The sequence below is a fragment of the Eucyclogobius newberryi genome, unplaced genomic scaffold, assembly GCF_026437365.1.
Source record: "Eucyclogobius newberryi isolate DKJ021-1_F unplaced genomic scaffold, fEucNew1.0.hap1 SCAF_1, whole genome shotgun sequence".
In the NCBI taxonomy this organism is placed as follows: domain Eukaryota; kingdom Metazoa; phylum Chordata; class Actinopteri; order Gobiiformes; family Gobiidae; genus Eucyclogobius; species Eucyclogobius newberryi.
In genome coordinates this window covers 29,862,687-29,890,049 of record NW_027315723.1, presented here as the reverse complement: position 1 = coordinate 29,890,049, position 27,363 = coordinate 29,862,687, and the positions used below count along the sequence as shown (strand labels likewise).

The window sequence follows — 27,363 nt, the reverse complement described above, 5'->3', positions numbered from 1 at the left end:
CATAAAGAAATGTTATAATTACTGAGCTGCTTTTAAAATAATCCATGGATTTACATAATAATTCATTGTGTTTGATGATTGTTCAACTACTTAATTTATACACCTAAACTCATAATCTTTATCATATGAGAGGTTGCAAGATGGAAATTATTATTTGAATGGTGTCAATTGCAAAATCATGAACGCAGTAATTAGGCAGCCTAATGTGTCTTTTATGATTGTAACTCTCAATGCTATGTTGCAGGAGAAGCTGAGTGAGCAGCTGGAGGAGCAGCGACAGGAGCAGGCCTTACAGCGATATCACAGTGAGGCCGAGGAGCTGGACCACTGGCTCCTCAGCACTCGGGCCACTCTCAGCTCGGCTCTGCAGCTCCACAGTGAAGATCTGGACATGGAGGAGCAGCTCATAGACTGTCAGGTGAGTCCTACTGACTATAATAATGCTAAAGGACTAGAGTCATGTCCAACAGCACAACACATGTTGTTCCTGTTTGTTGCTCTTTGTGATATGTATGTACACTATGTGTTACTTTCATGTGATATTTCTGGATTCTTTTCCAATCAGGCTTTGCCATTCTAATAATAATAACATTTGCTGTTTGCTATCTAAATTTACTAACGAGGAAAACACTACACTAGACATTTCAGTCCTCTATGTGTTCATTTTTTCAGTAACCTCCTCTTCTGTTTCTATGGTTACTTGACCATAAGCATGTTTCCCAGGGGCTTCTTTGAACATTTCATACAATTAATTTATCTTGCCTTCCCCAGCTCCTTCACACAATGTCGATACCAAATTGACAATCCCCAAGGATCAAAAAAGAATTGATCTTCCTTATTTCTTATAAAATAAATAGGAGGTATTTTCTAAAGAATCTAAAACTAATGTTAAGGAGCGCTAATTTGAGATTGGAGATTTTGAAGTAGTGTATTTAACTTCTGGACATGAGTAATGTTGCAGTGTTGTGGGGCTCTTATAAAAGTGCTGTGCGTGCGTGTGCGTGCGCGTGTGTGCGTGCGTGTGCGCGTGCGTGCGTGTGTGTGTGCGTGCGTGCGTGCGCGTGTGTGTGCGTGCGTGTGTGTGTGTGTGTGCGTGCGTGCACGTGTGTGTGTGTGTGTGTGTGCGTGCGTGCGTGCGCGTGTGTGTGTGTGTGTGCGTGTGTGTGTGTGTGTGTGTGTGTAGCAGCTGCGAAACTGTAAGCTGATTAAAGCTCACATATGTCTCCCGCTGAGTTCAGGTCTAAGGGTCTCTCCACACAGAGCGTTTTCTCCAGGGGGCATCACTGCACATAAGCGCAACTCATCGCATTAGATATGGACTGAAAAAAGCCACTATGTTTTGAAATTGTATTTGTCATATCATATAATTTAGCGATTCAGTTCGGCAAATGAAAACACAAATTATGCTAAAATGAAACATTTTTCATTGTATTTTGTATCTTATTTATACACTAAGGAGAGGAACTAGATGTGTGTAACTCATGTCATAACACTTAATACTAGTGTTGGGAGTAGTTTTCCCAACACTAAGTGACAGTCCTTGTAGCCTTTTCCTTTGTAAATTCTTGAATTTGGTTTTACACAACCAATTATGTGTTGTATTCTGTAATTAGAGCTAAAGGCAAATCTCCAAACAGTAATCTTCCATGCTGCGCTCTCTACTTTGAGAGAAAAGTCTTGTTGGAGAATGACTAGTGGCCTCACATTTGTGGTTAGAGACCATGTACTTTGCCCTAATCCCCCCTCAGCACAATTGGTCACACTTTGGCCTTTTGAAAAGGGGGGGTCTGTTTACTCATCTTTTGTCACCAAACCCTGTCATTTTTGGTGTAGCTTGTAGTAATTGAAATTATAATGTGTTATTTGTAACTTTATAGAGTTATAATACCTTTTATACACATCTTAGACCTACTATTCATTTGATTGTTTTGTGTGATGCAAAAGAGAGATTAATTGAGTGCTTGAATCACCAAACTGAACAAAATGAAACCAATAACGTGTTTTATTTTGTGACTTTTTGACTGTAGAACATGCTGTTTGAGATTGAGCAGAAAGTGTCGTATTTGTCGGAGCTCTCGGTCCACAGTGAGAGTCTGCTGTTGGAGGGACGGGCAGAGACCAAAGGAGAGGCCGAGCACCTGTCCCTAAAACTGCGCTCGCTCAAAGACAGCCTCCTCGAACTGCAGCAGATGCTACAAGACAAACAGGTTGACATACAGGTAATAACACATTTGCTACAGATTTTATTCACTGATTGTCCCAAATCCACTCCTGCATTTGTCAGATTTACTGTTTTGCTGCCGTTGCTTGGTGCTGCCACACATTGTCAATAGTTGCATTGTCCGAATGCCAAAGTCATGTGAGGCTTCTTCACTGTTTTCTATAGAACAACAAAGCCTATTTGTTCCACAATGGGCCACTGACAACAGAAAAACATGCTACCTCATCACATGTATACATTACACACATAGGTGTATTTCTGGTGACACTGCACAACTTTGTGAACTTCTGACTTTATTTCTAGTGAATAATGGCTGAGCACAAGCTGTTGATTTAGTGACTTGTAACATACTTTAGTCATTAACTCACTCCAGTTAAAGAGAGAGAGCCCTTTGTTAATGCGGAAATGTTGAAATGTAATTTTAGTCAAATGTTTTTGTAGTATAAAATGCATGACAGTTGTTTTAGTTAATTATTTTGTATTGCTTTTGTAAAGTAATAATTTGTTTTCTGATATTTCCTCAGGGTTCACTGCAGGAACAGGAGGAGAGTGAAGCGAGTTCCTCCTTGTCCCAGAGTCCAAATGTCCAGGACTGGCTTTCTCAGGCCAGATCATCTCGGACCCAGCAGCATCACGACAACCTGCTGCGTCAGAGGGTTAGATCATTTACCCATCTACTCCATATATGTATACACAAGTGATACACAGTCAGATACAAATATACAGTGGGACAATACAGGCTTTATTAGACAGGAGAGGGGAGTGTGAAATGGGGGATGAGACTTGGAGCCTGGCATACGTGTGCTGTGCCTTAAACACTCGACCACCGGGCAGCACTAATGAATACATTTCTTGTGTAGGAGTTGCAGGCACAGGTCGCTGAACAGAAGAGGCTGCTTCAGTCTGTGGCCACAGTCGGGGAAGAAGTTCTCAATCAGACTACGCCCAATGGAGACAGGTAACTTCTTTATTCTTCTTTATTGTGTAATTATGTGTCCAGTAAAGCTTTTGTTCTGAGCCAAAATACCTAAAACCAGTCATCTTGTGTCCACAGTGAGATGTGTGTCCCAGGAGGAGTTTTGCTGGAGGCAGAAAATGTGTCTCCTCTGGATCAGCTGAGGCAGCGCTGGGAAAACCTCAACAAGGATCAAAGCACAAAACTGCAGCTTTCTCTGAACTCTCTGGAACAGGAGCAACTCAGTCCAGTACGGAACATCATTTATCCTATACTACACTTAGGATAACTGATCTAGAGTCTTCAATTGTAATCTTACGTTGTGTGCATTTGCAGGTCCTCCATCGATCGCGTCTGTCAAGTCCTAGTGTTGTTTTTAGAAGTGAAGTTACGACTCAGGATTCCAGGTCTCCAAAAGCTCTGTTTGAAACCTGCAACCAGACTCTAGAAAGACTAGACCAAGAGGTAAAACTCTGCTTATTCACTGTAATAGACTTCAATTCAACCAACTTGTCTCCATGGAGATGGTATTGCTTAGCTTGGATTATTTTACAGGATGTCTTTTATCTCTATTTTGTATTTATTAAATTACACATGTTTTAAATTACACCATGAGAAATCTGATCTGTAACTGGACCTGCTGGCGTCCTGGTTCCTGCACCATGACAAAGTATATGCAGTCAATTAATTAATTAATTAATTAACTAATATGAAATAATGTCAAATCATTATGAAAAATATGTTACTTTCATGTGATGCAAGATATAGAATATTTAGGTTTGATTTATCTCTTCAACCAAGATAACGTGCTATTTTCTATATATTTGAGTTTATTTATTATTTTTAAGTCATGTTTAAGAGAGAATCCTGATTTTTACCACTAGAAATACTTGACTCTAGACATTACAGTTGTGTTTCACATTGTGTTTTCAGTAACTCCAGGTCAGTCACAAAGAAAGGGTCATTTAATAAGATAGAGATTTACTATTTCAGCATTTTTATTTTTTTTACTTCTGAAGACCTGATATAACTTTAACGTTGCAGCCTGGGGGGGAGAGCAGATCGGCAGCATCTTTGACCGCCAGCTTGGTGCAGCAGGACTTGTACAGTGCAGTGTCATCAGCTTCGACATGGCTCGATGCTGCGGAGAACCAGCTCCTCTCAGGGCCAGTGCTGCTGTCAGAGGACACAGAGATGCAGCTCACAAATCTAGAGGTAGGAACACCTCTTCTGTAAGAGCCCACACTATAACCAGCACTAGTGTTCCACTGGGGAATTAGCTGGTCATGGTAGACCAGTTACGTAGCAAAATAGTACCATAGCAATTAAGTTGGCAAAGTTAGACAAAGTAAGGCAAAAGTAAGACCTAGTTATCAAGAAGTCCAGCTCCGTCCTGGGCTGTGCTCTGGACTTGGTGCAGGAGGTGGGGGACAGAAGGGTCCTGGCTAAACTCACATCTTTGCTGGACCATGAGTCTCACCCCCTGCAGGACACTGTCCACTCTGGAGAGCAGCTTCAGTGACAGACTGATCCACCCTCGCTGTTAGCACTGTTAGCCCTGAACGTGTGTCATTCAGCTTTTTATAATTCATGTGCAATACTCTTATGTGACATAATGTCAATCATCCCTGGTGTCATATTTTCTGTACAAATAAGAGTGTTGTTATTATTATTAAGATTATAAGAGTTTTTTTCTAAATTATCTGTTTTTATTATTATACTTCTGTGCCTAATCGATGTTGCAACACTGAAATTTCCCCACTGTGGGACATCTTTTCTTAATCTTTAGAGTTCAGAAGAAATTGCTAAAATTGGCATTGATTACTAATTAGGTTGAATTAAGGAAATATTGGAGAAAGGTTTTACGGTAAATGCTGTGCTTAATCTAGACCAGTAGTTTTGAGTCAGTCAATCAAAATAAATTGATTTGATTTGATTTGAATCAATCAATCAATCAATCAACCAATCAATCAATCAATCTGTTTGATAGTATTTAGCTGTATTATTTCATATTGAAATAGGTGCTTGTGCACCTCTAGGGGGCGCTGTACCTTTGGTTGGAAAACATTGAGCAGTGTAATCATATGGATGAATAGCTATTAGCATAAATAAATAATATTTAGCTGAAGTTGTACATCTGAATTCACTGTGGGTTTAAGTATATCTGTCTGGGTTTGTTAAAGCGTGTAAGGTATACAATAAAGATAAAATCTATTCATAAGCTTCTGTCATGCAGGGTTTGAACAAACAGTTGAAGGAGATGAGCCGAGAGGTGAATCAGTGCCGAGACCTGTTGGGAGGTGGAGCGGGCCGTGGGTGCACAGGAGACGACCGGGTGCTGATGGAGGACACCCTGGAGGGGCTGCAGGAGAGGATGGGCCTCCTGAACTCCACCCTCGAGCAGCACTGTGACGGCATGAGGGACAAGCTGCAGGAGCACTCCACTTTTCAGGTACAAAAAGACAGAATGGACCGCTTTACAACGTACTAAATATTCATAATCAATTAATCATCAAATTGTGACGAGTCGACATAACAATTTTCATAACTTATTTTTAAGCGGCATTATTAGATCAAAATGTCAAAATAGAATAAATCAAAATCAATTATACAATACACTTTTATTATTTATATTATACTTTTATTGTATATATATATATTATATTTTAAATCTATAATTTAGTATTTAGTCACCATAACCTTTATTTGGTTAAAAAACAGACGTAATTGTCGACTAATCGAAAAAAAGAATCACTGTCTAGTCTTGTTAGTTGCAGCCCTACAAAACACCACATGCCCAATATTTGTGGTCAACTTAGACACAACTAAGACAATAACTTACTCACATACTGTAACTAAAGTTCCCTTTTTCACTATCCTGCCATGTTGAGTTGATTCTTCATTCGATTCATTGAGTTTACCCGATCAGAATAGACAAAGATTATATTGCCAAGTTCGCATCTAATTGTTTTTCTTTTGCTGTTTGTTGTTCTTGTCAGAGTGAGCTAAGACTGATGTTCACTGCCTTAAGCGAAAGCAAGCACCAGCTGTTGCAGAAAGTGTCCGGCACAGTGGATCGACCAGCGGCTAAACAAATAGAGGTGTGAGACACGATTGAAAATACAACATCATTTGTGAATGCTTTTACTAAAATTTGTGTTGCATTGAGTAGACATTATCAGAAGTGGAGGACAGCCTGAAGGAGTTTGAGCAGCGCATCACGGAGCTAAAGGCCAGAGCAGAGGGTCTTCAGGGCGATCAAGTCTCCAATCAGGATTTACTGAAACTTCAGGTAAACCAATTTTAAAATCAGACATAATCCTGTTAACCTCCAAAATCTATTCACTCACACCAACTAACTTTGCTTCCTGTAGTTCTGCTTTTGTATTTGTCTGGTTCACTCTGAACACACAAAATGTCAGTCCCCACCTCTGTATTGTCCTTCTTTCTTTTTCTTTTTTTCAATTTTTCAACCTAAACAAAAACCGAACATGACACAGCGAGAGAAGAAAACAGACAATAACAGCTCAAGACATTAAAAAAAGGCGTGAATTGAAACGTATATCTCTTATTTAATTCACTTTTTCAAGTTGAGTCCGAATGTATTGTCCTTTCAATAGTTCTCAGTTCTCAAACCTCCTCTAATGTGTTTTATTTCCTTGTGTAGGACATGTATGAAGAGCTGGTTCTGATGGTGGGATCTCGACGCAGCAGCCTGAACCACGGCCTGTCCCTAAAAGCCCAGTATGAAGCTGCTCTCAGGGACCTTACCGAGCTCGTGGACACTGCTCAGGACAAGATGGCAGCGGATCAGAAGATGACGGTGGCTTCTGTCATTGAAGTGCAGATGTTGCTGGACAAACACAAGGTACGATTGAATCAAAATCAAACAAAATCAAACGGTTGTGTGCTGACTTTGTCTGTGCACGTCTTTATAGGAGTTTTTCCAGGGTTTGGAGAGCCATCTGATCCTCACACAGACATTCTACAGTAAAGTGTCTGGGCTGATGACACAGAGAGAAAGCCAGTGTCTGGAGGAGACCATGACCTCGGCCCAGAGTGTGCTGAAACAAGCTCACAGGCGAGGGGTGGAGCTGGAGGGCATTTTGGAGGTGCACATCTGTGTTTTTTTTTAAGTTAAAACATATTACACAGACTGAAATCTAATCCGTAATGTTCTGTCAGTCGTGGAGCAGGCTGGTGGAGGACTACCAGGAGTTGTGTAAGCAGCTGGAAGCCGTGGAGTCCAGTATTCCAGCTGTGGCTCTGGTGGAGGAGACAGAGGAGCGGCTGAGCGAAAGAATATGTCTGTTCCAGGTAAACGTTGATGCATTTTGGAGCATTTGAATATCAGATAGACATGGTTTGAGGTAGAATAGTGTTGGGAAGGATTTATAGATGCATATTATACAAGACATGCAGTAATTTTCATGTTGGTTTGAAAATGGCATGTCGCTAATCTCTTGCTATTCTTGAACTTTACATTGCAACACCGGGAGTTCTCCATTATGGGACAAAACATTTTCTCTTAAATGTATTATAATCATTGGCAGATTAACTTCTCATAACTGTTAAAAATGAACATGGCTGTATTTGAAACATTTCACATTGATATAAGGATGTACTTTTTTCGTCATTCGAGTCTTGTCATTTCTCTCCTCAGCGTCTGAAGGCCAGTTTGACGGAGCACCAGCCGCAACTCTACCAGGTGCTGGAGGAGGGTAAACGGCTCCTTCTGTCCGTGGGATGTTCAGACCTGGAGAACCAGCTCACGCAGCTCGGGGATCACTGGCTCTCGTCCACCACCAAAGTCAATAAAGAGCTGCATCGACTGGACTCCACACTCAAGCACTGGAGCAGGTCAGTGTTACTATTGCTTGTTGTCCTTTGAATAGAAACATTATTTCCCCCCCTCTAATTCCTTGGTTCAATATTGTTTCGAGTAATAATGCTTTGCTGTAATTGTTTGAAATCTCAGGTATCAGAGCGAGTCGTCAGAGTTGAGTCAGTGGTTACAGTCGGCTCTGGGTCAACTTGAGTTTTGGACGACGCAATCTGTCACGGTGCCTCAAGAGCTGGAGAACGTCAGAGACCACCTTTATGCTTTCCTTGTGAGTTAGTCCTTCAATCTTCACAGCTATATTCAAACGCTTGATTTACCACAACTAAAATATTTTTGCTTGTCCAATTAGGAGTTTTCTAAAGAAGTAGATGCCAAGTCTTCGTTGCGGTCGTCAGTGTTGAGCACAGGCAATCAGCTCCTGAGACTGAAGCGAGTGGACACTGCTGGTTTGAGGACAGCTCTGGGACACATCGACACTCACTGGGCGGAGCTTCTCACCCGGATCCCAGTGGTGCAGGAAAAACTCCATCAGGTCTGGAAAACGTCACAATTACATGTAATAATTCAGATTTTTCTTTGGGGAAATAATATTTGAATGACCTCTTCTCCAGTTGCAAATGGAGAAGCTGGCATCACGTCACGCCATCACAGAGCTAATGAGCTGGATTTCTGTCATGGAGAACATAATCGACGAGGATAAAAACAAGATTTCAGAAGTAGTGGGGTCAGAGAAAGTGCAGAGCCTTTTACAAAAATATAAGGTACAAACTCACTCGGTAGCAAAACTTTAAAGGATGCACTGTTGTGTTGTTAACTCCCGCTGTATTGTGCTCGCTACAGGGTTTCCGTATAGATTTGACTTGTAAGCAGCTCACCGTGGACTTTGTGAACCAGTCGGTGCTGCAGATTAGCAGTCAAGACGTAGAGGGAAAACGCAGTGATAAGACCGATTTTGCAGAGAAGCTGGGCGCGATGAACAGAAGGTGGCAGATCCTCCAGGGGTTGATTACAGAAAAGGTGAGGCCTAGAGTTACATGGAAACATTATACACTGACATATACTATATTTTGTAACTGTAAGTTTTACAGAATGTATAAATATGTGTTTCATTTTTTTTTAACAACGTAATAATTTCTTGCTGATCATGGGAATTAATTGTACTTTTGTGTACTTCTTTATTATAGATTCAACTTTTGCAGGGACTTTTGGAAAGTTGGTTAGAGCATGAGAATGGAGTTCAGGCCTTGAAAACCTGGCTCACGTTACAGGAAGAGAAACTAAAGAAGAAACACAGGATAGAAGATGTGGCGTCGGTGCAAAATGCACTTAAAGACTGTCAGGTAATCGTAATGTCATAGCCTAATCTCTCTCATCATTAAGTGTTATCTAACCACTTATTCTTACACTAACCAGTTATTTTTAACATTTGAAACTATTTATATTTCATAGGAGTTAGAAGAATCAGTGAAGGAAAAAGAGAAGGATCTAGAGAAAGTAGTGGAACGTGGAAATGCACTTATACAGAAGAAGAGAGAAGAGACTTGTGCTGCTGTCAGAGAGACGCTAAAGAAACTGAACATGTCCTGGACTCAGCTGGATCACATGGTCAGTTCCCTAAAATATACTTAAATATTCAAAATATTTATGTATATGAAGTCATGTATAAATTACTACTACGTAAATTACACAAGCTCAGAGGGAAAAAAAGATGAATCATGTCAGAAAACTGCTCAATGTGTAACTAATAAAGTTGAACGTGAATTACATGGCTGTGTTACAATCCCAATGTAAACGATACCTATAATTTGGACATTTGAATGTGTGATTTTGACCTCTGCAGATAAGTCAGATGAAGGTCAGTTTGAAGTTAGTATTGGAGCAGTGGACTCTTTACCGGCGCGCTGCAGAGGAGATTAATGGATACCTGATGGAGGGCAGGTACTCGGTGTCCAGGCTGCACCTTCTCAACGGGTCTCTTGAGGCAGTTCAGCAGCAAGTGGAGAGTTTGGAGGTGAGGGTTCGACCTGATGTCCAAATATAAAACTGTAAAACGGCTTTTCTTTGTTGAGTAATGTTCTGGCGTGTGTGTAAAGAATTTGCAGGAGGAGATGGATAAGCATGAGAGCAGTTTGAGAAAGTTTGGAACTGTAGCGCAACAGCTGTTAACAGAGTGTCACCCGTCTGTGGCTGAAACATTGAACCGGGCACTAGTAGACGTCAACATCAGGTAAAATAAACCCACAAGAGATACATTAATACACTCAATATTCTCACCTGAATGCATACAGTAATGAGTGTAATTTGTGCTTTTCAGGTGGAATGGTCTTCTTGAGCAGATATCAGAGCAGTTAAGGGGCAGTAAGGCCCTGCTGAGTTTGTGGAAACAATATAAGATGATGTACAACCAGTGTTTGATCGCAGTCCAGAAACAGGAGCAAAGGGCGGATCGCCTGCTCAAGAGCGCCACCGACAGGGAGATCTCAGAAGAGGAAACTCAAACATGGATGAAGGATTGTGATGTAAGTATTACTGATCTGTTAATCTTGCCTTCTAGATCTAATATCAGCCCGTGTGACTGAATGAGGTTTTGAACCTTTGCCAGATGGTGGATCATAACATGGAGAGAGATGCACCTGTTTCACTTATTTGTTGAAGTGGCATTATGCAATCAAGGAGATTTTTAAATCAGTATTCTGTCTCTTCAGATTTCTTGTTGCTCTTTGATAAGTTGAGAAACAATGCATCAGTTCAATTCCACCATTTACAAAGCCTCCTTTCCATGTACAGCATACCAAAGTGCAGTCTGTCCCTTGTCTGTTTAAATTCACTGATCAATTGAACAAAAGCCTTTTGAGGCGAGAGCTTCAGAGGGAGGAAAGGCGCCTGATTTACACTTCAGGGGTGCCCCAATGTCACTGGGAACTGTGAGCTTTTTTTCCTAAGAATTCAAGGAATTCTGAGCTGGGGATTGCACTAGACTAAAAGCCACCATATCAGTGTGAACCACACCACAATGTGAAAACTATTACTGATACTGTACTGCATAGTATAAAATAACCAGCAAATGTCTTTGGTGCAGGATTGTCTGAATGGCCAGGCCTTGGTGCACCAGTCTCTTCAGCAGCTGCAGACTTTGGGGCAACAACTGAAGAGCCAAGTGGATGCCTCCTCCTCGGCAGCCCTCCAGACAGACAACCTGTCTCTCACACACCGCTTAGCAATGCTAGAGCACTCCCTCCACAGGCAACAAGAAGTACTGCAGGTATTAAATTCTCCATCGTTAAAAATATGTTATAAATAGTTTGTTATAGCAAAGGTATATACAGTATACATCAAGAATCTGAGCTTGTTCTCAGTCTTCTGTGTTTTTTCCAAAACAGATGGATTTTCATAAAATTGTGCTTCATTGATGACACTGAAATTGAAAATATTAATAGCAGGAATGATGTCTTTGTTTCCAGTGCGGCTCTCAGTCCTGTGAATGTTTCCGGGAGCAGTTGAACACATTGGTGGGAAAAGCAGAGGAGGCAGAGAAGGTGCTGAAGGAGCCAGACCCCATAGGCCTATCAGACTTAAATGCTCTACAGACACACATGGACAAACTCAAGGTAAGGTTTGGCCTAATAGGAATATGTCTTTGTGCATTTAGTTTAGTCTTTACTGAACTCTGCCGTGTCCACAGATTGAACTGCTGAAGTTGAGCAGTCTCGCTGCAGACCTGGAGCGTGTGAATGATCTAGTTTACCGACTGCCTGTCAGTGACTCTGATGTCAAACAACTGCAGAGTCTCAACAGATCCTGGGCTGCTCACTCCGCCCACCTCACTGAAAGATTCAGGTACACTTGAAAATGTCCTGAAGGAAAAAGTGAAAACAATACACGTGTGAAACTGTCTCTATATTTTGTGGTCTTCTCGTATTCAGCAAACTGCAGTCCATGATGCTGCAGCATCAGAGCTTCCTCCAAAAGTGTGAGAGGTGGATGGATTTTCTATCTCAGACTGAGCAGAAACTTGCTGCTGAGATTTCAGGCAACTACCAGAGTCTGCTGGAGCAACAAAGAGACCATGAGGTATGGGACAAAAGCAACTTCTTTATGATTATCCCCTGCCGCAAATGTATGTTTCTGTTTGGATGGTTATTTGTGTGTATGGTAACATATGTTAAACTGATATATGGATCTATAGAAAGCTGTAATGCTTTAATCCTCTGTAAGTGTAATTTGACTGATAAGAATTGTACTGTTACAGCTGTTCCAGGCCGAAATGTTCAGTCGACAGCAAATCCTTTATTCAATCATCAGCGATGGGCATCGTATGTTAGACCAGGGGCAGGTAGATGATAGGTAAGCACGTGCCTAAGTATTCAAATTAAGTCCCCAACAAATGTATAAATATCTGATTTTCCTCTGCACAGGGATGACTTCAGTGTGAAGCTTGCATTGCTCGGTAACCAGTGGCAGTGTGTGGTGAGGCGGGCCCAGCAGAGGAGAGGTATTATCGACAGTCTGGTGCGACAGTGGCAGAATTACAGAGAAACTTCAGAAAAACTGCAACGATGGCTCCAGGAAGTGTCCCACGAACCCGACCTGCACCAGTCTGGGGAGTGTGTGGCCTTACAGCAAGCGAGGAACTTGTTAGACCAGATACAGGTGGGTTAGACTTAGATTTAGACTTAGACTTACATGCAATAATGTGATGATGCGAAATTCAGTGTACGTGCAGAACAGTACTAAAAAAAACAGCACTACAGCCACGTTCTGCTAAATGTACCTGCACTAATGTCACATGGTCAAATGCATGCATCATATTACTTATTTCATCGTGTAACCAGATTCACTCTCTCAACCTTTGTCCTTTTGAAGTTCGTCTAAAAAAGTGTGTATGCATTTTAATAGGTTACTGCAAGGGCATGTGCAGCAATGTTTTATTCTCCAACACCTCATTATTGTCTACCATGTACAATCTTTCAAACCCCTCTTCAAACCCTTCAGATTTTTGTCAGACCCAATATAGCTCTCCTCTCTTCTAATCTTTGCATGTCCTGTTGTAGCCTCCCTTAGTAAACTCACTGTCCCGTCCGTCTGTGTCCTGGCTCTTGCAGCTCAGAGAGAGGGTGCTCCACCGGCAGCAGGGGGTCTACGTCCTGACTGTGGAGGCCGGGCGGAGTCTGCTCATGTCGGCCGACGCCCAGGCCGAGTCCAGGCTCCAGACCGAGCTCATGGAGATCCAGGACAAGTGGAGACATGCGCACCAGCGTCTGGACCAACAGAGGAGAGAGCTGCACGGGCTGCTCAAGGTCAGAGGAAAAGCACTAATATTCTTTGGTTCTTTTTGGTTAATAAAACTAAAATATTGTAATAAAAACAAATACAAATTTATGTTTTTTGTTGAATACATTTACACACATGTGGGACAAATCTTGAGGTAGATTCAGCCTGCAGTCTGTCTTTGGCTTTCCCATACATAAGCAGATTTTAGACCAAGCATCAGGGGCTATAAATCAGAACAAGTGAAAAGGATTTCTTTGTTGGAAAAGCTTTTAGTCACCTTTCCTTTTTGTACAGTTCTGGGACATTTTCTGAGTTTGTTCCTGTCTTTCTGCCTAAGTATAGCTCCTCTGCGTCCTCTGCATTTCTTATTCATGATTTTTGTATTCTCAGCACTCAAATCTTTGGAGCTTAATCCATCTCACTGGATCCAGATTTATTTCTGCTCAGTCACTGTGTGGTGCTGCTTTGGTTTACTCACAGTCAATTTGATAATTGAATGCAACCCTATAAATCAAATGTTTAATCAAGTAGCTTGGGGAAAATCTATGCTAATGTGTGTTCAAGTAAATCACTGAATGCTGGCTAAGAATAAGAAGTTAATTGAAAAAAGAAGAAAGTGTATTTTTCAACTTTCTTTAGCCCTTATATGTTATTTTAGTGCATACTTATTTTGTACATGTTGATATCTTTTGTACAGAATTGGGAACGATGTGAGAAGGGAATAGATGCCTCTCTGGAGAAGTTGAGGGCCTTTAAGAGGAAGCTGTGTTTGCCTCTTCCTGACCATCACGAGGAGCTGCACGCCGAGCAAATCCGATGCAAGGTAAATGTTCTATCCAGATGCAGTCAAAGGTCATTGGTGACATTGGGCACATTTGCATAGCCAGTAATAATCAGATAACTAGAAAAATAATCAATAATTCATCAGAACAACACGTGTTAGTTCATTTGTGGATTTTTTGAGTTGCTGTTTTATTTAGAAGTCAAAATACATTAACACATTAATTTGCCCTTTTTACATCATTTTCCTTGCCAACACCTGCACATGTGTGAACCATCAGAAAGATATCAGATTACTCACATCAGAGTTAACTTTTTACATGACATTTCAATAATCTGAAGAAATCAGATGAGGATCAGATTTTTGGTGTTTTTTGTGTACTGTACATACAGTAGCTACTGATGTATACACCTGCCTATGTAGTACTAGACTAACTCTGCCCTTATTTGGGTTTGGTTTGCGACTGTCCTGTACTTAACTGTCCTCTCTCTAACCTGCTAATATCCATCGGGATAAACACAGAACTGGACAGGTGAAAAATAAGCTCTTGTCTCACTGTGTGACCTTGTTAGATTAGGTCTGTCTGCAGTGCTGTTTGTTCTTAATGTGTTTTATGTAGATGTACTATAATCATATCAGTGCTTTTTTTGGTGCCACATTTTCAAAAGAATCAGTTACAAATATTCAAAAGCTAGTGTAGTCTCTGTGCCTGCATCGAGCCCGGATAAATGCAGAGGTTTCCAATATCCCAAATCATTATGCAAATCACTTCCATCTTTCATATGCTGCGACAAGCCCAGTCCATACACATCACACATCACATCAAACCACCATTGAATCATCTTTGGAAATGGGTATTCAAAAACATTATTTTTCTGTGCTCTCAACACCATTTCCTTTTTCCATGACATATCCTCTGCGGTGTGTAGGGTGATGTATTACGTATGACACGTAGCTGTTCCTTGGGGATGTGGGGGCAGTGAAGGTGGCTCTTAGTATCAGCTGAGGACACAGGAGGGGGTGGGGCATGTGCAGAGCCTGGAGGAGAGAGAGAGAGCGAGAGGAGGAGGAGGGTGCATGCGCGTGAGCAGACCGAATAATAGCAAGCATCACTTGAGCTGTGGGGGAGAGGACATGCGTGTGCTAGTCGTGTGGGGCGTGATGGAGACATTGAATGGGGCTACATATGCATACGACGCAGACAAACCGCCACTGTGACGGAGGAGAGAGACAAGGTTAGATCACTCTTGTTGGTTAGCTTGTTCTTGGCTGTAACCTTGAAAGATGGTAGTTTGTTCATGGCAACACACCTATGCTGACTTTATGCTTGGTATTTTATGCTGCAAACGTATTGTCATTAATTTTGGTATGAAATGATTTGATTGTGATCGTCTCTGCAGAAGCCATTGTCCTGTGTGAATGTAGTAGTATAACCTGTATGTAAATTATGTATGGATGTGTGTGTAAATGGATTAACTGGATGAGATGATTGTATTAATATCATGGGTGTGATATGGTAAATTAGCAATTTAAGGCTAGACAATAACCTGGTACAAATCTTGTATTGGTCGTTTTATGTGCATGGTCCTTAATGAATAAACACAACAAAACCTGATAAATTAGAATGCGGCTTCAATTGTATTATACTGTCAGTTAAAGCAACACTGCTTGTCTGTAAAGCCTGTCTCCTCTGCATGATAATGAATGTATTGATGGTTGTGTGTGTTTAGGAGCTGGAGAGCACCGTGGAGAGCTGGGCGGACGACCTCACTTCCTTGTTCATGTTGAGGGATTCGCTGGATGGTGTGGTCAGTCCTGATGACATCACTGTCCTTCAGCAGCGCCTCCAGCTCCTTCAGCGTCAGTGGGAGGAGGTCTGCCACCAGGTACACCATTGAATATTGTACTTTAAATAAACGCTTCATACAAGAGGTTTAGTAGTTCAATGTTCCTTCTAAAACACTGTTTGTATTCCATCAGCTTTCCCTGCGGCGGCAGCAGGTGAGTGAGAAGTTAAATGAGTGGGCTGTGTTCAATGAGAAGAACAAGGAGCTGTGTGAGTGGCTCACACAAATGGAGAGCAAGGTCTCTCAGAACGGAGACATCAGCATTGAAGAGATGATCGAGAAGTTGCGCAAGGTATGAATACTATTTTTGTTTTCCCCTCTCAATCTCTTTAATTCAGTATAAACCAAGTAAACGTACACCTACTAACCTTCATGATGTGTCCCATCAGGACTATCAGGAGGAGATCAGTGTGGCTCAGGAGAACAAGCAGCAGCTGCAGGTGATGGGCGAGCGCCTGGCTCGGGCAAGTCAGGACAACAAGGCCTCTGACATCCAGCACAAACTCTGTAAAGTCGGTGAGCGCTGGCAACACCTGCTCGACCTCATCGCTGCCAGGTAAATGAAAACTGCAAAGAGTTTTATACAAAGGTTTGCATGAGAATAAGTATGCAGTTCCCCTTATCAGCACTAGAGGTCGAATGTTCTGTGTGAAAACCAGACAGCAGAATATTTAATCTCCTTCAGTGCAATCACTTCTTTTTGGACCAATTTAAACTTTGAAAGGGTTCATACTGTTGCTCTTTGTGCTTTAAGGACGAGCACAGTGACCCCACTGACACAGCTGCACTCTTTTTGGTTCTATGTCCATCGACTACTAAAGGCATGACATTCCAGCCTCTGTGTGAAAATCTTATACTTTTCACTCTTTTAAAGGGGATTTTTAAATAGAAATTGAATAGAAACATATTCTATGGGAATCATCCTACTATTACTCAGTGTTAGGACCGTCCGCGTTTTCCATTGTGTTTGTGTGTTTAGATTTAAGCTGCTCTGAACCACATGCCTCTGAGTGTAGTCTTGTTTTAGCAGCACCACTTGTCACTCCAGCCCCCCCCCTTCTCCCCAAACACTCAAACACGCCTGTTCCCCTTCTCTTTTTTTAACCTTGGTCGGCAACAGTTGATAACTCACAGTTGTGCCGTCCCGACCTCTGCCTTCTGCCCCCCCTCCCCCCGTGCTCAGACAAAGTTTAGAGAAAGTCTCGTGGAGCTCCCAGACGAAAAAGACAAGCGTTTGGATCTTTACACTTCCCGGCGTTCCCGACGCTCTCGTTGTCTTTGGGAATTTCAGACCCCCATGGTTTTGGATTTAGGGCTGGATGACATGGCAGGATGCCCGAGTGAGGATCTGCCAGAATGTGACTGCGATATCAACAGGCAGGATCAAGTTTTTGTTTTAAAGAATGCACAATGCAAAATATCCAGAATAAGTAATAACTTGTCTTGCACATTTGCTCAATTTGTTCGGTCTATGTCAAAGGGTTACATTTGCAAACTGTGTATTTTGTTTTGCATTAAGTTGTTTGTGTTATTGATACTTAGCTTTGAATGGAGCTGCAAGAGTCAGAAAGCACATGTACAGCCCTGAGGCATACGTGCATGTTTATGTATTAGTGTTTCAGGGAGAAGCAGTGGATGTAATGGCTCTGCTGCTTTAAACTTCCTTTACTGCTGATAGAAACATTTGCAATAAGAATAAAGAATTGATCATTTTAATTTACTTGGCCAAGGGAACAGGGTTTACTGTTCGAGAGGTTCAAAGGCACAAAGGGAGCTGTAGTCTTTTATACAGCACGGGGGAAGGAGAATTTATCTATTCTTTATATATCTTCTTGTCAATAAGTCAATATGCCCTCTTTTTATGATTGTGTTTGTTATAAATATGAATGTACTATAGTCTATACAGGTAGAATTGTGCTTTTATCCCTTTTCACAAGCGCATGCATTATGATTATTATTACATGATTTTGTTACATGACACAGCTCAAGTTGTATCGATATCACGTTGTTGTTGTTGTTGTTGTTGTTGTTATTTTGTGTTTTGTTTTTTCCTGCATTTAAATACTAAATATTTGAGAGGGAAACATTTTTATTGCTGATCAAGCTTTTTGTTGAAGGGGTTAAGTTATTCGAGTTCTGGTATGCTCTGACCTCTGACCTCTTCTCTCCCTGTGCGACCTTCAGGGTGAAGAAGCTGAGGGAGACTTTGGTGGCCGTGCAGCAGTTGGATAAAAACATGAGCAGTCTGCGCTCGTGGCTCGCTCACATCGAGACCGAGCTGTCCCGGCCCATGGTCTACGACACCTGCGACGACCACGAGATCCAGAGGAAACTCAACCAGCAACAGGCAAGCGTTAACGATGGAACAAACACGCCTCAAATCCAAATAACATGCCTGCTTGTACATCCCCATGCAACTCAAACAGACCCGAAAGGAAATAAAGTCCATGGTGTTGGTGGAATATGAATGAGCACGTGAGGGAAACCACACTGTGACTCACAAACTGGTACTGAAGCACTGTCCTATTCTGCTGCCAAGTCATGCCAGCTCTAAATCAGGCCTGGACTCTACACCTGGAGACTACACACGCTGTCCAAAGTAGACGTTTAAATAAATCAATCAATCCAACAAGCACATTGCAGTTTCTTTAAAGAAGACATAATATACTGTTCAACCTTCAATCAATCAATTATCCGTTGATTGTTCAGTCTTTACAACAAAAGCCAGTCTGAATGAACACGTTTTGTGCCTAGATTTAAAAAAGCCCAAAGTCGTGATGGTGCACGTTTCGGGGCCATTAAATCTATGATAGCCGTGGTTCATTCTTCTATATTTTAGACGTTTAAAACACAATACTGATATAGAACCACAAAGCTGACTGCTGACTTCTGGCTCAAACTGTATCTGCAACGCTAATTTCCAACACTGAATACGTCGTCACAAAAAATGACATATTACAGTTGCGAGCAGCATTTTATTTCTAATTTGAGCCAAAATAGCTACGCAAAGCTACTGAATCGACATAAATCCACCATTTAAGGAAAACATGCACAAATCACTTCAAACACAACTTTGAGTGTGTAAATGATGAGGGGAAACCATCATAATGCGGAGGGTTGAGCATTAGACGTGCACATGATTGACCGTTGCTTGGTTTCTACAGGAGCTGCAGAGGGACATCGAGAAGCACAGCACCGGTGTGGCCTCTGTCCTAAACCTTTGTGAAGTCCTGCTCCACGACTGCGACGCCTGCTCCACGGAGACCGAGTGCGACTCCATCCAACAGGCCACGAGAGGCCTGGACCGGCGTTGGAGGAACATCTGCGCTATGTCCATGGAGAGGAGGCTCAAGTAGGCTTCAGTGACAAACTAATGGAATAGAATCATACCTGAAATGATCGCTTCACGTTCACCATCCTTTGTGCAGGATTGAGGAGACGTGGCGGTTGTGGCAGAAGTTCTTGGAGGATTATTCCCGCTTTGAAGAATGGTTGAGGACGTCAGAACGAACCGCTGCTCTGCCTAACTCATCAGGAGTGCTTTATACTGTAGCCAAAGAGGAGCTGAAGAAATTTGAGGTGTGTAATATAACAACAACTTCTTTTTTATCCAGTGAATTTGTTTTCCCTGCACATATAAATGCTTAAAGTTGTCTCTTAGCAGAATATCTCAAATACGCTAATATTTGTGTGTTTATTTTGGGTTTTTACTGTATTGCCAAAATGTTCTTGCGTAATATTTTTGTTTAGTTATTCTCTAAAGACAAAACACTTGTAGCATGAAGCTGTTGGTGCAGAGTAAATGTTGTGTAGAAACGTGAGTGTCATGTTGCAGTAACCGGGCTGCACTGGTCTGTCAGCTGCTGTGGTCCATCACACTCACGTGTCATTTCTTACCACTGAAGTCTCTGTAAACTCACTGGTCTTTTTGTTTTATAAAGCTGTGGTTCTTAAACACAGGGTCAAGGTAGAAATATCGGCCACAACAAATGTTTAACAAACTCACTAGTATCATACGTTTATTGCTGGTGTTATAACAAAAGGGAAGTCTGACGTGTATTCTACTCTCAAGCGTTCTTGTCATTTTCACAACACTACAACATAAGTCTCTCTTTGTGACAGGCCTTTCAGCGTCAGGTGCAGGAGTGTTTGACTCAACTGGAGCTCATTAACAAACAGTACCGACGTCTGGCTCGGGAAAACCGCACCGACTCCTCTTGCCGTCTCCGAGAAATGGTGCATGATGGGAACAAGCGCTGGGACAACCTCCAGAAGAGGGTCACTGCTATTCTGCGCAGACTCAGGGTAATGCACAGGAGCATTTGCACACAGATAATCAGATTTGACTGCGCAATGTACTGTATGTAACCATTTTTGTAATTCTCGCAGCACTTCATCAGCCAGCGAGAGGAGTTTGAGACCGCGAGGGACAGCATCCTTGTGTGGCTCACAGAGATGGACCTCCAACTGACCAACATTGAGCACTTTTCTGAATGTGATGTTCAAGCAAAAATTAAACAACTCAGGGTTAGTACTGTTTGTATTTTCTATTTGGTTTAAATCTTGTTTAGACAATAATGCGTATTGTTGCATCATATGGAACTAGTAATATTTGTAAATTAACTATTATTCATGGGCTTCAGGCAAGTAATTCCCTCTTGATTTGAAGGTTATTGTGAGGACGTTCTTTTTTAAAGATATGCACTTATTTTGACTGAATTGTGTAATTGCATAGTATCATCATATTTACATACATATTTGCCATATTTCATATCATATTTGTTTATGAAGCTAACAAAAAATAATAGAAGTTTGGTTTTAAATAACTTCAATGAAAAAGTATTTATTTTTTCAGAATAGTTTAGACCGACAGGAAAATATGATAGTGCCAAAATGTCTTGTTGGTCTTATTGTTTCATATTTTGTTTATGTCTGTAGGCGTTCCAGCAGGAGATCTACCTGAACACGGGGAAGATAGAGATGGTGTTCAGACACGGAGATGCTCTGATAGAGAAGAGTGAACCATTGGACGCAGCAGTGATTGAGGAGGAGCTGGAGGAGCTGCAGAGATACTGCCAGGAAGTGTTCGGACGAGTGGAGCGCTACTACAAGAAGCTCACGCGGCTGCCTGTGAGTTCACTTCACACACTCTTTACACAAACAGGCGAAAAACACAATATTGGTGATAAGACAATAAAACACAAACACAGCCTTCATTTATAGATTGATTTTATATGAACAATTTTGGATAAATTCTGACTGGTTTTCATAGCGTGCATTACAGATAGGCACAATACTACCCTAAAACAACAAGACCTGATTACTCTGTGTTCATGCTCTTCCTTCAGTTGGTCGATGATGACCTCGATGGTTCAGACAGAGAGCTGGACCTGGAAGAGAATACTGAGCTCCAGTGGTCAGACTCTCCTGTTCCTCGGGCGTCCAGTCGCCCTGCCTCCGGCACTGCACCCACCCTAAGGGCAGACCGATCGGGCCGGGACACTCCAGCCAGTGTGGACTCTATCCCTCTGGAGTGGGACCACGACTACGACCTGAGCAGAGGTCTGGAGAGTCCAGGCGGGCAGGCCAACAGTCAAGACCAAGACCAAGAGGACGAGGCAGAGTACCTTAGGACGGCCTCTGCTGTGCTGTCAGGTTAGTTTACATTATGATCAGTGTTAGGCCTTTGTAGGACATTTGCTACAGATGTATAAAACACATTATTTTGAGTTCAAAAGACCAAATCCAAAATGTATTAAAAATGTTAACTTAAAAATATATCTAAACTTACAACTGAACTCTTTTTTTGACAAAATTCAGTTTTGATTCCTTTTGTGAATCTAGAGTCAGGGTCTTCATTTATTAACCGTGTTGTAAAGAATGTTGTGTATTTCTTCCCAGATGTAGTAATCCCAGAGAGTCCAGAGGCCTATATTAAACTGACTGAGAACACTTTGAAATCCTCGTCTGGTACGAATAATCAACCATGTTAAAGTTAAAAATGAATAACAGCATGAGTTAACAAAGCATGCAAATATGCTACATAAAAACTACACAGCAATGCTCCCATTTAAGAGTTAATAGCTGCATGTCTCACCATCTAAAAACTAAAAGCATGAAACATTCACGTGCTCTGTCTACTCACTAATATATGACCATCACATTATATGTTGGTTTTTTTGTCTTTTTTAATCAAGTCAATTAACACCATTTTCATCTAATTTTCAGACTAATGCATGCTATTCTGGGACTTTCTCCTTCATCACTCCCAGAGCTGTTTGGTGCACAAATTGTGACATAGTGTTGTGTTTCAGGAGATGCGGCTCAGCTGGAGGCCAGTCTGAGGCAGCTGGACCAGGCTCTGGACGCAGGACGTTACCACCTTCAGCAGAGAGAGGCCAACGCCAGCCGCAGCAGCCCAGACTCCACCTACATGGGCTATGTACGTGACAGAAACGTGTCATAAAAAGAAACTAAGGGCATTATAAAGTAGCTACTTTCATTGGCTCGGCTAACGGAACAATGATTACAGTCCAAGGTACAAAAATATTCAAAGATACAATGGGAGCTGTAGACTTTACAGCAAAGGAGGAGTTTATATATTTATGTTGATGTGATTGAATGTCTTCAGGATGAGCCGTTCTTCAGGAGATTATACATATTTGAGTATATGAGTCATTTTATTAACAGTACACCAGATTAATAATAATGTTATGTTGCAAGTTATCTACATGTTTTATCTATATCTGATATTACATATAGTATATGATCACACCTACTCTGAAATGATACTCAAGTCCTATGATCTCTTTTACGCCCATGATTTTGTTATTTTTATTGATGAAACTTGTTGTCTTTAGATGCGCCTGATGGGAGAATGCCGGGGCAGTATTGATGCAGTGAAACGAGCAGAAGGAGAATTGACTGAGGATGAAGATGGCGTCCCAGGATTTACCAACCTCAACAACACAGACCCCCAGAATACTGGTCTGTATTTTATTATTATCATTATATTAACCAGTAGACTAAGGAATAGTGAGGTGATGTCCTTTAAACTCTTGTTGCATTTCTCTTCCAGGTGTGATTGAGCGCTGGGAGCTGATCCAGGCCCAGTCCCTCACTGAGAAACACAGGTACAAGCAGAACCTACAGCAGTGGCAGCAGCTGATCTCAGATCTGCAGACCATGAGGGCCTGGTTGGGACAGTGTGAGGCAGAACTCAGTGAACTGCGAGCACTGCGCCAAAGCACGGACATCCACACTATACAACAGAGAATCAAGAAGCTCAAGGTTTGTACTTATGTGCATTTTAAATTTAAAACATGCAAATAATCTTTCATTACGTTTTGTCTCCTTCTAATTGCTTGTATCTTTCTCCTGCTTAATTTACTTAATTTACTTTTGAAAGCTTTAGCTTGAATATACATATATATGTATATATCTATGTATTTATTTGTATCTATTTAACATATTGACACACAAGTACTATGTGCAGTAGAGTATCTGTGCTCTATAAACACCTCTCATGCAGGGCTCTACTGACCTACATCCAAAATGAAGGCTGTAGTATGTCTAACTGACACCTGCTCTTCACCTTAAGCTTTAGAAGACCCTTTCACTTTGTCTTCATTTGATTTATTTATAACCCTTGTCCTGACCACTGTGATGTTATACAGGACCTGCAGAAAGGAATGGACGTGCACAAATCTGAGGTGCTGTCCATCAACCTGAGCAGTGTAGACTTCCTCCAGTCTGAGCCCGACTCTGAGGAGGCCTGGGAGCTGCGGGACGGCCTCAAAGAGATGAACTCTCGCTGGGACCACCTTGGGACCTCCCTGGAAGACTGGAGGAGTGACCTGCAGGGGGCGCTGTTGCAGTGCCAGGTAGGACTGGAAAGGAGGCTAGTTCTCAGCTCATGTATATCTTTGGACACAGAATACAATCTTACTGTTGCTTTTATCTCAGGAGTTTCATGAACTCAGCCACGGTCTGCTGCTTTGGTTGGAGAACATCGATCGCAGAAGAAATGAGGTGGTGCCCATTCCTCCCAGAGTGAACCGTGAAACTTTACGAGCTCATCACAAAACGCTGACAGTGAGTGTAGTTATCTATTTCTCATTTCATTAAGTCAAATATGTGGTTTGTAAAGTATATGTTTGAGTCATTTGTTCACAAGTAAAACATATTATGCTTTTATTTTGCAGCAAATAAAGCGAGAGCTGCTGGACTCGCAGCAGAACGTGTCATCTCTGCAGGAGCTGTCCACTCACCTGTTGGTCCACACCAGACCCTCGTCTCTGTCCCGGGACCCCGAGCAGCTGCAAGCCCAGGGCAGTGAGTGTCTGGAGGCCCAAGAGAAAGTGCATGTGATCTGGAACCGGCTGAGGCTGCTGCTGAGGGAGGTGAGCTCCGACCTGGAGGAGCTGGAGCGGAGACTGGAGGCGGCCCACTCACAACAGGTCAGGCACAGGACGGGGTCACAGGAGACTAGGAAGTTATGTTCCTCCTTTTACAATTATTTGAAACTGTTTTTCAGGATGTCATACCTTTGCCTGTTGCAAAAGTGGAGACCATTCAATTAGCCGAAACTGTTTCAGAAGTGGTCCATCACAAACCACTAACGGTAATCACCTATCTTCAAAATGTCCTCTTAACCCTTTAAATGCTGCTTTATAAAGATTATTTCCCTGTTAGAAAAGATTGTTGCCTCCTTTTTGATGATTTTGCTGCCAACATCATATCAATCTGAGAAAATTATACAAGAAAACCTGGCTTCTCATTTGACCAACAACGTCTTGAATCTAAACTGCACCAGCTCTGTTTGATAATGTACTTAAAGTGGAAACATGTTTATGTTTAGAGTTAATTCCTGAGAAGCCAGATTTCTTGGTTTTAAAGTCAATCACGTCATTGATTATGCTGCTGCTCTTTGGTTCAATGAAGAATGTTATGGCTCTTTTATGTTCCTCATCTGAGGCTTGGTCTTTTATTTGGCCTTGACTGAAGCATTCTTTTCTTTCTTTTACCCCTCCCTGCTCATTGCCTGGCACAGCCCCGAGGTAAAAGTAGTCAGACCCACCCGGGACATCCCGAGAGCAGACCGCGCCACAGGTACTTGTCTCCTGGACTCTAGCAGCTCTGGACGATGATGGAACAAGCAAATGTCTCACAAAATGAACAAAGTTATCTAAATGTGTAGTAAATGTCTTGGTGTTGTTGTTGTTGTCGTTGTTGTTCCATGATCCTCCTTTCTTCTAGAGCACTTTGTTTACTGTGAATGTCCAGCGTCTTCCCTTCTTTCCTAATGTTTTTTCCCTGCTTGTCTTTGCTATGAGGCTATTACTCTCCTCTTTTAACCTTTTCATCAAGCTTTGTCTGCCTGCATTTTATCTTTTTGCCCACTAGAGGGCAATAATAGTGTCAATAACCCCTCTAGAAGTAATATATATTTGTACTTTCTGTTTTCTTTCCTCTTTCTATTTCACTGCATTTTATAACAGAACTTTAACCATTCCTTTATCCTGTTTCTGATCATCTGACTTTCTGCCTTATTCTAAAGGAAAACACATTATGATCTAAATCTAAAAACTAAACTAAAAACTAATTGTTAGCATCATTGTTTGAAAAGAATAGACAAGCCAAGCCCCCCGCTTAATTCATGTGGAACAGGGGTCGGCATGCGGGACCCTCCTCTATCCCGGTGGTGCGAGAGGAACAAATTGTTCCTTCCTCTAGTCCAGGCTCTTGTCAGTAGAAGTCTCCGGAAAGGCATTTGGCTTTTCTCCTGCTTCTGTTTGGAATGAGCCGTGGCATTGAACTCTCACATACTTAGAGACAGTTTTTCTCCCTGAGAGCGGAAACAGCTAGAGGAATGTGGTTATTGGCAGTAGTTTGAATGCAACTGTCTCGTGTACATGTTGTAATTCATGTTTGAAGTAACACAAGGTACATTATTGTGAATTATTCTCATTTCATCCATATTTACTCCAACAAACCGACTGACTGTGATGCCGTCTATGGCTTGTTCGTATCTTCCTGCAGCCGGGGCAAATCACGAGGCGTCGCTGGCTGCGGTTCCTCCCGTTCTGACCTCCCAGACTCTGGCCCCTCCTCCTCTTCTGCCGGGGGCCAGTCGTTTGTGCTGCGTGTGCTCCGGGCGGCCCTCCCCGTCCATCTGCTGCTGCTCCTCCTCATCGGCTTGGCTTGCCTCGTGCCCATGACGGAGCAGGACTACAGCTGTCACCATGCCAACAACTTTGCCCGCTCCTTTCACCCCATGCTGCGCTACACCAACGGACCTCCGCCCATCTGAGCGACACAAGTATCTACCTACTGCTTTTGCCAAGGACACCACTGACTCCTGTGAATGTCTCCATCGCCCCGAGCCCTAAAGCATCCAACTGTCCCATTGGGAAGCACTACGCATTATGAAGGGTCTCAGACGCGTCCTTACTGATGTTGCACACACTTGGCCTAAAACCCTCCAGAAAAAAGAGACTACCCCGAGCCCCAATATTTCCACAACTAATGTGTATATTATTTTTAAGGTTTCTTGGAAAACCTGTTAAATCATTGAAAAGCAAAGCACTATTTATATATTGTGTGTTGGGAGCCAAAGTCGACTGTGCTATTGTCCACTATACCCAGTGCTGCTACTATTTATTTATAGTGTTCAATCACTTATTAGGTTAGTACTTATACATCACAAGCGACAAACAAATGCTTGTTGTAAATACAAATTGTAGAGTAGAGCTGCTTTTGGAGTAGCGATTATTCCTGATGAAGTTTTGTTTGACTGACAAATTTAAAGAACAATTGAGACAACGTGACATGATTAATACTGTACATTATAAGTAATGTACTTGTATGTGTGGCAGCTGAGCTCTGCTGCTGAACAGATTTGTGCTGAAACTAAAAAGGAGTGTCTTTGATTTTGAAGCTAAAGCACTGAGGGCACTATTGAAGGTACTGCACTGATGCCGTCCAGCCACAAGGGCTGATTTTTATTTTTTGTGTTATTTTTTTATTCCAGTATTCCATGATTTAGGGGCAATTATGTACAAGACATATGAGCACTCTGGTTACAAAGTAATTTATACATGAATGTTGCCTTTGCTTATAAGCCTGGGCAGTTATTTTTTTATCTGTTTGAGCATGCACTTAAAAGTCCCTTGCTTTTAAGAAGCCAAACAATCACTGGTAGAGTTTAGTTGACGGCTGTGACATTGAAATATGTGCTTTGTATTAATGGTAATAATCATTTCGCTGTGATGACACATCACAATCACTGCGTTGTTGAACCAGAATCTGTAAAAATAATATGAAATTTGTTATTTATGTATGTACAGTTTGCTAATGCTGACTCTTTGCAAAAAAATAAAACTTGAAATATTTACCATAGTCATTTGCTCGTATTTGTTTTTACTTAAGAAATGTCAAGTCAGA

General features: G+C 41.8%; 1 protein-coding gene across 1 annotated transcript in view; it reads left to right on the top strand.

The window, feature by feature from the left end:
* syne1a (spectrin repeat containing, nuclear envelope 1a) overlaps window positions 1–27,313 on the top strand; it is a 120,908-nt gene extending 93,595 nt beyond the window's left edge. Inside the window, exons 97-147 of the mRNA XM_072442998.1 lie at window positions 245–418; window positions 2,028–2,219; window positions 2,746–2,877; window positions 3,082–3,179; window positions 3,276–3,426; window positions 3,513–3,641; window positions 4,221–4,391; window positions 5,413–5,628; window positions 6,176–6,277; window positions 6,349–6,468; window positions 6,844–7,044; window positions 7,115–7,288; window positions 7,362–7,493; window positions 7,840–8,036; window positions 8,155–8,287; window positions 8,369–8,551; window positions 8,631–8,780; window positions 8,860–9,036; window positions 9,204–9,359; window positions 9,469–9,624; window positions 9,860–10,030; window positions 10,113–10,246; window positions 10,334–10,538; window positions 11,099–11,281; window positions 11,481–11,627; window positions 11,702–11,856; window positions 11,943–12,090; window positions 12,269–12,363; window positions 12,435–12,669; window positions 13,071–13,316; window positions 13,988–14,113; window positions 15,802–15,957; window positions 16,052–16,210; window positions 16,308–16,474; window positions 18,103–18,265; window positions 19,083–19,270; window positions 19,347–19,497; window positions 20,041–20,223; window positions 20,308–20,445; window positions 20,857–21,048; window positions 21,267–21,573; window positions 21,820–21,888; window positions 22,233–22,360; window positions 22,779–22,905; window positions 22,997–23,208; window positions 23,595–23,801; window positions 23,884–24,012; window positions 24,123–24,377; window positions 24,455–24,541; window positions 24,971–25,029; window positions 25,960–27,313. Coding sequence (XP_072299099.1) covers window positions 245–418; window positions 2,028–2,219; window positions 2,746–2,877; window positions 3,082–3,179; window positions 3,276–3,426; window positions 3,513–3,641; window positions 4,221–4,391; window positions 5,413–5,628; window positions 6,176–6,277; window positions 6,349–6,468; window positions 6,844–7,044; window positions 7,115–7,288; window positions 7,362–7,493; window positions 7,840–8,036; window positions 8,155–8,287; window positions 8,369–8,551; window positions 8,631–8,780; window positions 8,860–9,036; window positions 9,204–9,359; window positions 9,469–9,624; window positions 9,860–10,030; window positions 10,113–10,246; window positions 10,334–10,538; window positions 11,099–11,281; window positions 11,481–11,627; window positions 11,702–11,856; window positions 11,943–12,090; window positions 12,269–12,363; window positions 12,435–12,669; window positions 13,071–13,316; window positions 13,988–14,113; window positions 15,802–15,957; window positions 16,052–16,210; window positions 16,308–16,474; window positions 18,103–18,265; window positions 19,083–19,270; window positions 19,347–19,497; window positions 20,041–20,223; window positions 20,308–20,445; window positions 20,857–21,048; window positions 21,267–21,573; window positions 21,820–21,888; window positions 22,233–22,360; window positions 22,779–22,905; window positions 22,997–23,208; window positions 23,595–23,801; window positions 23,884–24,012; window positions 24,123–24,377; window positions 24,455–24,541; window positions 24,971–25,029; window positions 25,960–26,230 — 8,337 coding nt within the window. The 3' untranslated portion in view covers window positions 26,231–27,313. The remainder of the gene's footprint in view (window positions 1–244; window positions 419–2,027; window positions 2,220–2,745; window positions 2,878–3,081; window positions 3,180–3,275; window positions 3,427–3,512; window positions 3,642–4,220; window positions 4,392–5,412; window positions 5,629–6,175; window positions 6,278–6,348; window positions 6,469–6,843; window positions 7,045–7,114; window positions 7,289–7,361; window positions 7,494–7,839; window positions 8,037–8,154; window positions 8,288–8,368; window positions 8,552–8,630; window positions 8,781–8,859; window positions 9,037–9,203; window positions 9,360–9,468; window positions 9,625–9,859; window positions 10,031–10,112; window positions 10,247–10,333; window positions 10,539–11,098; window positions 11,282–11,480; window positions 11,628–11,701; window positions 11,857–11,942; window positions 12,091–12,268; window positions 12,364–12,434; window positions 12,670–13,070; window positions 13,317–13,987; window positions 14,114–15,801; window positions 15,958–16,051; window positions 16,211–16,307; window positions 16,475–18,102; window positions 18,266–19,082; window positions 19,271–19,346; window positions 19,498–20,040; window positions 20,224–20,307; window positions 20,446–20,856; window positions 21,049–21,266; window positions 21,574–21,819; window positions 21,889–22,232; window positions 22,361–22,778; window positions 22,906–22,996; window positions 23,209–23,594; window positions 23,802–23,883; window positions 24,013–24,122; window positions 24,378–24,454; window positions 24,542–24,970; window positions 25,030–25,959) is intronic.
* The last annotated feature ends 50 nt before the right edge of the window (window positions 27,314–27,363 follow it).